The following is a 12,434-nucleotide window of genomic DNA, read 5'->3' as shown; positions in this document are numbered from 1 at the left end:
CCAAGTATACTGAGCAAGCTATTAACTAATACTCCAAATAAATCAGTATACAAATGTCACATAAAAAGAAACTTTATTAACATTTTTTAAAGATCAAAATACAACACTGACTCCATTAGGATTTTAAACTTACCTGGAAGTCACTGGAGGCTACCCATCTCCTGCCCCCTCTACCTTCCTCTTAACATCTTATCTGTCCAGTGGATTATCCCTGCTTAATCTTTCTGTGATCCAGTTTCTCCTCTCCATTCTTACTGCTACTGCCCTACTTCAGACTCTGATTTGGGACTACTGCAGTAAGCTTTTGTCTCTAATGTACTCCTCTTTCCTTCAATACATCCTTTACATTATTTCCAAAGTATTCTTTCTAAAACATAACTGTCTTTCTTCTAATTAAAATCTTTCAAAAGTACCTACATTTGAATCTAAACTTCTTAAAAGGTACAGAGGGATTTTCAAGATCTGGACTCTGCCTCCTTCTCTCCAACCCTTTTTCTTTTCTGTGCTAGCATCATGTTCCACTCAGATTCTCTAGGCCTCCATGTCACACATCTCCAGGTCTTAATTTGCTCTGTATAAAAAGCTTCCTTCCTTCTTCTTTCTTTGCAACATAAATACATTTCCAGTTTTTAAGACTCAACTTCCTTCTTTGCACCACCAGGTTGAACTGACCACTCCCTCCTTCGTTCATCTGCTAAATCCTACGGGATGTTTATTATCATACTCATGATACACTGGACAGTTCTTACTTTATCTCTGGGTCTGTGTATCAACCCTCCCTTCCCCCATTCCACACACACATTATATTATGAGTTCCTTGAAGCAGACTATATATTCGTTTACCTTTGGATCTCTATGCAAGTTTAACATGTTGCTCAATATACTTCTGTTGAATGAACAAATCTGTCAATCTACCAACAGATTATATATATTCATGTGGTTTACCACAACTATTTCATAATTAAGAAAAAGTTGACAAAGTAAGCACTCAATGTTTTTCAAACCCATGAACTAAATGAATTAGTAATCAAAGCAATCTGCTTATTAACAGTCAAGATAAACCATTAATGAACTGAAATCTGTAAATGGACCTAGACAAATAAATTCTTACCACACTATAGTAATTCTACAGTATCTACATCCAAATACCTTGCATTCATGCTACACAGACATGATGATCCCCTCAGCTATAATAAATTGCTTTTAAATTTTATTTTACTGAGGGCTGATGGGGGGTGGGAGGGAGGGGAGGGTGGGTAATGGGTATTGAAGAGGGCATCTTTTGGGATGAGCACTGGGTGTTGTATGGAAACCAATTTGACAATAAATTTCATATATTTAAAAAAATAAAAAATGAAAAAAATAAATTTTATTTTATTAGTATTTTTTTGGTTAAGCTTTTTAAATGACTTATCACAAGTGACATGTTTATATATTTCATTTTTATTTTAAAAGCTGTAAAGAGCTAAGCTTTTTCTTGTTTTTGGAATAGATACTTTGAACCAAAGGTCCAACTGTGATCCTTTCTTTGAATAAGGTACATACTCACCAACTGCAACATACAAGCTGCTGCTAAAATGGCAATAACTCGACTGGGCTTGATTAAGACATCATCTCGATACAGTGACCCAAATGCAACCTGCAGTGCTGAAAGCAAAAGCACAGGCATGGAATGAAATACAATGTTATCTACAAATTATTACAAAAATGACAATGACCATCTTCCCACTCTTCAGATGTATGCCTAAATTCAGGCATGCATCTGAATTTAGGATGTACATAACAGGAGAAGGGAAGTACACTAATTAAAATGTTAGTAATGGTTACTGATTAATGGAGCTAGTTTAATAACAATGTTATAAATTTCCATTTATTCTAGCTAAATAAAAGAGCCGGATTCTTCTACATCTAATCTTGATATTAGTTGGTGGTCAGAGTTAAGACACTCTTGGAAAAAGTTTTATAAAGATACCTCTGAGTTGACTAATCAGTAAGTACACAGACCCCATGATATCTTAACCCTGTGCTTCCAGTGCTTCACTGCTGGGGAGTGGGGAATAGCTCTTGGCTCCTATCTACGCCACATGCTCCCCCAGTCACCCCAGCTATCTAGGCCTGCCCTTCCTTCTCTCCACTGCCACACTTGTGTTTTAAATATTCTTAACTTTTCTCTTTGCCTATGTGGTGAGTACTGGTTATTTCCACTTGGGTTATCAAAGAGGGAAACAGAAAATGAGCACTGGAACAGAAATTAGGAGTACAGGCTGACTGATGAATGTAAGCCCCTTAAATCCTCTGGGCCTCAGCTTCCTCATCTAAGAACTCATAGCTCTAAAACAACATTGATTACATGATTCATGCCCTATTGTTCCCAGAGAAAGTCTTCATACATGGGGAATAATCAATAAACACTATTTACCCGCTTTTCTTTTTCTTTTTTTAAACCATTACATTTAACTATGTAATTTTAAAAAACAGTCACACTCTTCCTTCCTTCACCCTACATCCTCAATACCCCAGGCGGATATATTTACAACAATAAATAAACAGACCGATAAGGCCCATATGACTAAGTAGATTAAGGATAGGTAGAACAAAATTGATAAGGGGCGCCTGGGTGGCTCAGTCAGTTAAACGTCCAACTTCAGCTCAGGTCATGATCTCATGGGTCGTGGGTTCAAGCCCCGCATTGAGCTCTGTGCTGACAGCTCAGAGCTCAGAGCCTGGAGCCTGCTTCAGATTCTGTGTCTCCCTGTCTCTCTGCCCCTCCCCTGCCTGTGCTCTGTCTCTCTCTCAAAAATAAATAAACTTAAAAAAAAAAAAAAAAAAAAGAACAGAATTGATAGAACTATGGAGCAAATCAGTACAAAGCTGTCACGCTGGGGTGTTAAATGGAGCTTTTATCTAGCCTGCAAAGTTAGAAGAAAATATTTATTTTCTACCAAAAGAATAAAAAAGATATGTTATAATTTTTGCATAGTAGTAATTATAGTGGTGGTTACCTTCTATATCAATATTCTGGTCAGGAATCTCCAGTTCAATTATGTTCATGCTGGATTCTTTCCAAGAACCACTGAACATACTAGAAAAGTAGCCAGACTTAAAAAAACAAAACAAAACAAAATGATTATCCAGTACTTTCTGGGTCTTCTGAATTATTTTCCCATTTCTAATTCCAAACAACTGTTCTATCAAAATGAACCCATATTATTTTGGGAGAAAAAGAATTGCTAAATATGTCTACAGGAAAAATGAAATTAAGATAAGGACACTTTTAAGTATGTCAAAATACTTTCAGTTTAGTATTAGTTTAATGAAAACAAAATCAAATTCTCGTATTACTATCTGAATTCCTATATTACTATTTGAGCCTCCAATTAGCTTTCTACTTAGTTAAAACAATTTCTGAGTCTATTACAGGTATGTTTTCCTTCTCAATGGCATTCTAAATTCAAGCTTAGAAAATATATATTTAAGTCTCTCATGAACATATGACAACACACAAAGTGAATACACAATCATGTACTGGGGAAGACAGAAGGCTAAGAACCTTCATACTGTTTAATCCTTACTGTATTACGGGCTGTAAAGGGTCCAAGCCAGTCCGAAGTCAGCATTAATGGGATGATCCCCAGATATTAGGATAAATCTAAAGTCTAGTTTTATCTAATCAGAAAATTCCAGAATGAACCTGATTCTTGGAAAGGTACCAGAATGGATGAAGTCTTCAGTTACCTTCTAGATAGCACCTCTCATAACTAGAATTACTTTGGAATAGATCAAATATTAACAATTTTACTGAATACTTAGTATGTATAAGGCACTGTGAATATAGCAGTTAACAAAACAGACACTGTTTCTGTCCTCAGGGGGCTTATTAGACTGTAGCATGTAGTTTGTCCTATAATCAGTACAGTTTCTCTTGAGAGTGAAAGCCTACACAGAGGCATTCTCATCCTTAAATTCACAAAAGTGCTCTCTGAGATTAAAAACAGATAGGACCCTATTCTCAAGTTGAGAGCAATATTCTGATATATTCCCTGGGCTATATACCTCTGGCCAAATTAAACTTGACTATTACGATAATGATTATGATCAAATGATTAAAATGATTATAGATTATGATTAAAATGTTATAGAAAAAGTTCCCTTAAAATACTTCTACTGGAAAATCTTATACTATACTGTCTTACCAGTAATTATTGCCAAATAGTGAAGAAGACAGAAAATATAAACTCCATAGGATAAAAACTGAATTGTTCCCTGTTCTATTCCCAATGCCTAGAACAATGATTTGAAGAAAGAATAGATAGATTTGATGAAAGAATGAGTAAGATATTTGAGCCATTAGAGCAACATTTTTTTTTTCCTTTTGAGAGTTTTGAATCTTTAAAATAGGATGGCAGATAGTAATATTTTCAGCACACAAACCAAATAGGTATATCAGCTAAATAAGTTGGTCTATATTTGTTGGGTCTTGTCTTTAAGTTAACTGCATTTTCCATTCAACCATAACTACAAAGGAACATTTCAGCTAAATTTATTCAATTTAAATAACTATATACAAAATAAACAAATTCAACAATCTTAATTTTAGGCATCCCCCCCCCCCCCCCGCCTTCCCCTCTTGTCAGCAGAGGGCACTAAACTAAGAACCTTATTGAAGTAATGACAAAAAGGTATTTGCTAGGCTGGTATGACAATGAAAATTCAAAATCTGTTTTCTACACTAAACTAAGTTTTCACTAACAGAGTGTGCCATATTTTGATAAAACAAGACTCTGTGTGAGATGATAGGATTTAGACAACCACTATCCACACAAAACAATTACTGTGAAATGCAATAAGAAAGAACAGGACTTGAAAGAGTTTGAGCTATTTTTAAGTGACTACCTTGCTTACTCAAATAGAAAAATAAAATACTTACTTGACATAAATATATTTTGTGTAAGTTCCACTCTTCTCCTAGAGCACATATCTTAATGTCACTATTTTCTCCATTCAAAAATAAGGTTTGATAAATATATTTGGATGTACTCTTTAATTTTTTCCTGTTAAAAGAAATGCAAATGTTACATATGTGTAAAACTGAGTGTTTTACTGATTTTGCATAAAACTCAAAATATTCCTTTTGTTCAATTTCTATTAAATAGAGCCAAGTTATTCATTGTGTAAAAGGAAAGAGGGATATTATATATTCAAATTTGCATTAGTACATAAGAAACTAATAATAGTAGTAATCTCTAGGGTACTCTATTGCCAAGAGGGTTAATAGTGGCCAGCTAGATGGGATAGCATGTACAGGTGACCTTTCACTGTACACTCTTACAATATGTGTTTGTTGAACTAAGTGAATTACCTGTAGGTCAGCATGTGATTTTTGCTTATTTCCTCATTTAGAAAAGAGTACTATGGAGGATCTCAGTACAACTTCAATGCTACTGCTATGCAACTACAAAGTGCAGAACAAGAATAAAAATTTTACCTATCCAAGTAATTTTGAGAATAATTTATATCTAATCTTATTTTGGTATCAAACTATTCCTAAACTTGTTAAAAGCATTTTCACCCTCATTGGTCAAATGGTTTGCAGCCTTAGATCAAAGGTTTTCAAAACTTTGCTCAATGGAAAAACGTCTTAGGAGCCACCAGGGATAGCTGAGGAGTGAACTCTGAACATCCTCACTAACTTCAACTAGGGCAGCATCACATTTTGAGGATTTCTGCATAAAATTTCATTTAAAAGATAACTATATATATATATATATGTGTGTATATATATATGTGTGTGTATTATATATATTTTATATCTAATCTTATTATATACATTAATATATATATAATATATATATTATATATATATTATATTATATATTATATTATATATATATATAATACACACACACACATATATACATATATATAATTTTAATTTGATAATCATTGTTCAAGATGGTCCAATGAATAAGAAAAGCCCTAGGCAGAGGCCGATAAATACCTTTTTGTGTTCCTGGCCAATCTTGACAAGCTTTCTTAGTAGTTAAAAATTCTTAGTCTTTTTTTTTTTAATTAAAAATATTTTTAATGTTTAGTTTTGAGAGAAAGAGAGAGAGAAAGAGAGACAGAGCACGAGCAGGGAAGGGGCACAGAGAGAGGGAGACACAGAATCCAAAGCAGGCTCCAGGCTCTGAGCTGTCAGCACAGAGCCCGATGTGGGGCTTAAACTGCGAGACCATGACCTGAGCGGAAGTTGGACACTTAACCAGTTGAGCCACCCAGGCACCCCAAAATTTTTAGTCTTTTTAAAAATGAAGTAACTGTTTCAGATGATGTCTTGAACCAATGTGTTTGACATGTCTTCCCAACAGACAGTAAAAACAGCACATGCTTTGGTAGTAGAGGCTTGGGTTTGAGTCCCAGCTCTACCACAGCTCAGTTACTCCAGATGCAAAGAGAATATTAATAGTAAGCACTTTATTGGGTTACTATGAGAAACAAATGAGACAATATAGTTTCTAGTTCCTGATAGCACCATCCCCAGATTGCATTAAAAGATTAAAAGTACAGAAAGGAATAAGCCCACAATAGCAAAAAGGAAGGGTGGGTTTATCATCTGATAAGAGACCAGAATATATTCTGAAGGTCTAGGATGAAGGCTGAAGGCCATCTGCCCTTCAGAAGTGTGTGTGGGTTAGAAGAGATCTCAGGGGTAATAAAAGGCAGAAGTAAGGCACAAAGTGGGGAAATGTGTTCCTTTAATGGCCTCCTCTACAATGTATGAACACAGAGTACAGATAACCAGAGCACAGACAACTCAGGCATAAAGATTCCAGTGCTCTTCTAGAAAGGAGAGAGAGGACAAATCTATCAGGAGAAGCTGAGACTTTAGTATAGGTGGTGGCACCCCACACAAAGCAATCCTTATTCTGACATTTGGGGAATCTGTAGCCTGTTAGCTCTTAACCCATTCACCCTGAATCATGGTCCCCAAACTATGTGTTAAAAGCACCTAGAGCACCGCACCAAACTCAGGGAAGTGTGTGGAATATTTTATATTTGAAGGAAACACAGCAAGATCTTTGAGATACCATGTTACCTACTACTATCATAGTCATACTAACTATGAGATATTTCTTTAGGACCAGAGGTACCATTTAAAAAACTACTGAGACTCTAAGGGTGCTGTGAACAAAAAAAATTTGGAAATTTCTGCTCTAAGATGAAGCATGCCCCACCCATATCCAATTTAGTAATCAGTCTTTCTACTTAAAGGGAAGGCTTAGTTTAATTTACTCAATTAAAACACACGCACGCACATGTTACTCATTCTAAATACCAAGGATCACCCAACCAAGGATCACCCAACACGAGGAGAATCTGGAGTATTCAAGACCATTAAAAAGACAAACCGGCCCCAGAGGAAATACATTAATTCAGGGAAAAGAGAACTTAAAACACTCTAAAATTAGCACATCTAGGGGCGCCTAGGTGGCGCAGTCGGTTAAGCGTCCGACTTCAGCCAGGTCACGATCTCGCGGTCCGTGAGTTCGAGCCCCGCGTCAGGCTCTGGGCTGATGGCTCGGAGCCTGGAGCCTGTTTCCGATTCTGTGTCTCCCTCTCTCTCTGACCCTCCCCCGTTCATGCTCTGTCTCTCTCTGTCCCCAAAAAAAAAAAAAAAAAAAGTTGAAAAAAAAATAAAATTAGCACATCTAGATATAGATATCTGAGATTATTACAATTATAAAACAACAGGATACTATGATAAAGGAAACAAAGAAAAGAGCTCTTCGAGATTAAAAACATGGTTGCTAAAATTAATAAGCCAAAAGAGAGGATACTGAGAAAGTTAAGGAAATTTCCTAGAACATAAAGCAAAAAAGACCTAGAAAGGACAAAAAGAAAAGAGAAAGAGGTACAATCCAAGAAATCCAAAATCTGGTTTAAGAGGAGTCCAAGAAAGAGAAAACAAAGATAACAGGAAAAAGGAAATTATGGAGAAAATAATGGAAGGAAATTTTTCCAAACTAGTCTCCAGATTGTAAGAATCAACCAAGTACTGAGGCCATTAAAAAACCCATACTTAAGCACATTCTAGTTAAATTCCAAAACACCGATGAAAAAATTCCAAAATTTCCAGAGGAAAAAAAAAGGTCACCTAAAAAGAGAGTTAGACCAGCATCATACTTCTCATCAACACTGTAGGCTAGAAAACAACGAAGTAATATCATAAAGGATATGAAGTTATTTTAGATTAGATTTCCATACTCAAAGGATGAATAAAGTTAGAGACTAAATTTACATTCAGATAAGCACAAATTACCTCCTTTTGCATCCCTTCTGAGTAAAATACATGAGGATACAGTTCTCCAAAATGGGTGAGAAAGAAAAAGATACAAGCTACAGAAAACAGTAGATCCAATCCTAGAGATGGGATGAAAGTAAGCCCCAGGATAAGCACAGACCCAGAAAGCAATGGTTCCAGAATGGAACAGGAGGATGAAGGGACCCAAGAGGGGGGTCTTGGGTTTAGAGGGGGACACCATGCAAGCGTGTTTAGAAAGATAGGAAAATGTGAATATATAACGAAGGGGTATTATTCTTTTGTCAATGGTGGTGGGGGGCAGTTAGAAATTCTAGGAAAATTAAAAAGCAATACAAAAACAACAACAAACCAACTATCATAAAAAGATACAAATGAAAACAGGGTCTGACTTTGAAAACTTGATGGAATGTAGAAAAAAGATTCCATTTAACTACAAGGTTAGAAAATTTCTCCCATGGAAAAACAAAGTGTTGTGACACTGGATCCAGGAAGTATGGTTTATAATCCTAGCACACTACTTGACTTTGTAGTGAACAATATTTACATGGTTATAATAACAAATACTGTTTACTAGGTTTCAAATTTTACAATCAAGGCACAGCAAACAACCAAGATCTGGTTGCAGAATAGGTGAGTTTCAACAGTCATGTTAATGTAAAAGTAAAATATGCAATTGTCAAAAGGTATGAATGAAATGGAAGGTGGGCTTGGTAGCCAAAACTTTTCACGGAGTAGCTGGTTGAGGTGGGAGAGTGCTCAGAACAACCTCAGGGAGCATAATTAGCGTCAACACACAAATTTCCAGGTCTTAGTATCTTTTTACACACTTCAAGCACACTGGGCTGAATAGCCAGGCCTCTTCCACTGATATAAAACATACTAAATTCTGGATGTATTTTCTTTTCTTTTTAATTAATTAATTTTTAAAAATTTATTTATTTTGGGAGAGAGAGAGGGAGAGACACCATGTGACCATGTTGACACAAGGGCCAGAGAGAGAGAGAGGGGAGAGAGAATCTCAAGCAGGTTCCACATTGTCAGCTCAGAGCCCAACTCAAAGCTCGAACCCTCAAACCGTGAGATCATGACCTGAGCTGAAATGAAGAGTTGGATGCTCAACCATCTAAGCACCCCTAAATTCTGCATGTATTTTCTTTTTTTTTTTTTTTATTTATTTTTGGGACAGAGAGAGACAGAGCATGAACGGGGGAGGGGCAGAGAGAGAAGGAGACACAGAATCGGAAACAGGCTCCAGGCTCCGAGCCATCAGCCCAGAGCCTGACGCGGGGCTCGAACTCACGGACCGCGAGATCGTGACCTGGCTGAAGTCAGACGCTTAACCGACTGCGCCACCCAGGCGCCCCTCTGCATGTATTTTCTAATAAAGGTTTGCTTTAAAGACTTTCCATTCTAGTCCACTCATGTAGTTCAGGGGTTGGCAAACCTTTTATGTAAAGGTCTGGACAGTAAATATTTTCAGCTTTGTGGGCCAGACAGACTCTAAGCAAATTTGTTGGCATCCCAGTGGGCAGCTGCCTGCTTACCAGCTTTAGCCTACCACATCTCAGCTTCTCTACCATCTAGTGGGCTACAGCCTTACCTCCTCCAATATCTGAATCTCACTCTGGGAAAGATGGCTCTATTCAAAATTTGTTCCTTCCTTGGATGTTCTCAGTCTGAGAAGTGCTGAATTGCTCCCTCTATCTTCTATTCCTATACATTTTTAGAAATCTCTTTACCTTAGTAGTTTACCTTCAGTAATTAATTCCCCTTTCCTTGTTAATGGTTATATTACATTTTCCTTTTTCAAACTGCTGCATGATTTCTCTTTTGAATGGATCCTGACATATATATTTCAACGACATTAAATATAAGTGGTCTAAATACTAAAAGACAGAGATTATCCTAATGGATTAAAAAAGATGCTAGACCCAACTATATGCTTTCTACAAGATACCTATTTTAAATATAAAGATACAGGTAAAAAAGAAAACAATGGAAAAGATATACATTTTAAACACCCAGTAGTAGTGGAAATATTACCAGGGATAAAGAGAGACATTTTGTAATGTTAAAGGAGGTCAATTTACCAAGGAGACATAATATTTACAGAGCACTTCAATACCAGGCACTGTGCATTATATGGACCCTAAAAGGCAAGTATTGGGGTGCCTGGGTGGCTCAGCTGGTTAAGCATCTGACTCTTGGTTTGGGCTCAGGTCATGATCTCATGGTTTGTGAGTTCAAGCTCCACCTCAGACTCTGTGCTGACAGCACTGAGCCTGCTTGGGATTCTCTCTCCCCCTCTCTCTGCCCCCCATCCCCCTCTTGCTCACGCTCTGTAAATATGTAAACAAATAAACAAAAAATAAACAAACTTAAAAAAAGGCAAGTATTAATTTCTCCATTTTACTTAAGAGGAAAAAAGGCTATTAAGCTCAGAATCTGAGCTCTTTATACTATACTGACTCTCCAAAAAGGTAACTGAAGAATTTGACAGGGGTGGGGGTGGGTGGTGTTCATTTCTGTAAATAAACAACAAGCATTCATACATAAAACTCTATGAAAGATTTTTAGATAACAAACTATTAACAGAGGCTATCCATGATACTTTCATTTCACAATAAATATGTTACATTTGTGTAGCAAAGTTTTTCAATCTTTTTTTTTGAAGTTTCATTTAAAATACTGCATTTATCCCACTGATGTTAAAAAAAAAAGGCAATCAGATTGCTTTATGTGGAAACGTATTCTATGCATAAACTATGTTCTAATTTTCTAATTCACAAGTAAACATCCTGTGTTTCAACTCTTTGAAAAAAGGTTAAGCAAGCTGCAGCACTGACTTACACATATCCACGGTCAACGTTCAAGTACTAGAGGCTCTAACTTTGTTCCCAATAAGGAACAAATGCACACTACTGATAAATTTCACCTTTACAGTTAAAGAGAACTCTCGTGTGTGTAATAACTTCCCTTTACACTGATGGACGTGCCCCTTAAGGTAACCGGATGCAAAACAACTTCTCCTGCCACCCACTCAGAGAGGAGGACAAAGGTGTATTACGGAAGGCCAGCCAGCCTTTGGAGCCTAAGGTTTAATGAGGCGCGAGCTCTGGCTTGGCGTTTGCCAGTCTCATCTTGGGGCTGTAACACCACTCGGGCAGCGTCTGTGGTTTATAATCTAGAACACCAGGCGCCTCCCAAGGCGCTCCCCATCCGCCCTGCATCAGGCTGGCTCCCACGTTTCCCGGTCAAGGGCACGTCCGCTCCTCACCCGCTGGGGAGCGCCGCACCCCCAAGCGCACCCGGCGCCGGGCTTGTCCCCAGGCGGGGCCCTGGAGCTGCCCAACAGGTGCGGGCGCGTCCCTCCACGTACCTGCGCGGGGTGTTGAAGAGTCGCTGCTGCTCGTCCCCTTCCTCCTCATCCTCGTCTGTCTCGGAGTCGGGGTGACAGTAGCAGAAGGCCCCACTGCTCCTCTTGCGCTTGCGGCTGCCTGGGCAGTAACAGAAGCCGTGGCCCGCAGCGTCGCCGCCAGACTCCGGCCTGCGGGTCGAGCCCCCCGCCCCAGAACCCGGCTCCTGCTGGGCTCGGGCTCGCCCCGGGTGGCGTAGCACTCGGCTGCTCAGGGAGCCCATGGACCACGGCTCCCCAGGACTTCAGGGAGCGCACCTCAGGGAGCCCAGCGGAGGCGGTCTCCCGCCATGGCCCGGCCGCCGCCCGCCTCCACCCAGCCCAGGTGCCTACACCGCCACCTTCTCACGCGCAGCCCCAACCGTCGCAGCGGACGCTACCGCCTCCATCCTCCGCCCCGCCCGCCGCGTCCAGCCGCGCGGCGCGCCGGGACCGCAGAACCTCGCCCCCTCGCTATCGCAACAAAGCGCGGACCGGAAGGCGCGTGCGCGCGGCGAGCCTCCGGAAGGGGCGGGGGAAGGCGAGTGTGCGTGGTGGGTGGGGCCTGCACTGAAAGGTAAAGGGGGTTGGAGCCGGGAAGCTTGTCGGCGCGTAGGCGGCTAGCGGCCTGCTCTCCGCTTGGGTCTCGCGCTGCCATGAGATTTGGGGCCAATCTGGATTTTAGTGTTACTTCACACACCCCTTTGTATTAGCCCG

At 39.2% G+C, this 12,434-nt stretch overlaps 1 protein-coding gene across 2 annotated transcripts in view; it reads right to left on the bottom strand.

The window, feature by feature from the left end:
* The window catches only part of GMCL1 (germ cell-less 1, spermatogenesis associated), a 37,206-nt gene extending 25,032 nt beyond the window's left edge, over positions 1–12,174 (bottom strand). The window contains exons 1-4 of one of the 2 annotated variants that reach the window (XM_042981644.1): positions 11,703–12,174; positions 4,928–5,051; positions 3,003–3,099; positions 1,550–1,647 (exon numbers count right to left, since the gene is read on the bottom strand). In XM_042981644.1, the coding sequence (XP_042837578.1) occupies positions 1,550–1,647; positions 3,003–3,099; positions 4,928–5,051; positions 11,703–11,962 (579 nt within the window). In that variant the 5' untranslated portion in view covers positions 11,963–12,174. The remainder of the gene's footprint in view (positions 1–1,549; positions 1,648–3,002; positions 3,100–4,927; positions 5,052–11,702) is intronic. The other variant, XM_015538042.2, reaches the window with a different exon arrangement.
* Positions 12,175–12,434: the final 260 nt, after the last annotated feature.

Source organism: Panthera tigris, chromosome A3 (assembly GCF_018350195.1).
Source record: "Panthera tigris isolate Pti1 chromosome A3, P.tigris_Pti1_mat1.1, whole genome shotgun sequence".
Taxonomy (NCBI): domain Eukaryota; kingdom Metazoa; phylum Chordata; class Mammalia; order Carnivora; family Felidae; genus Panthera; species Panthera tigris.
This window is presented reverse-complemented; position numbering and strand designations above follow the sequence as displayed.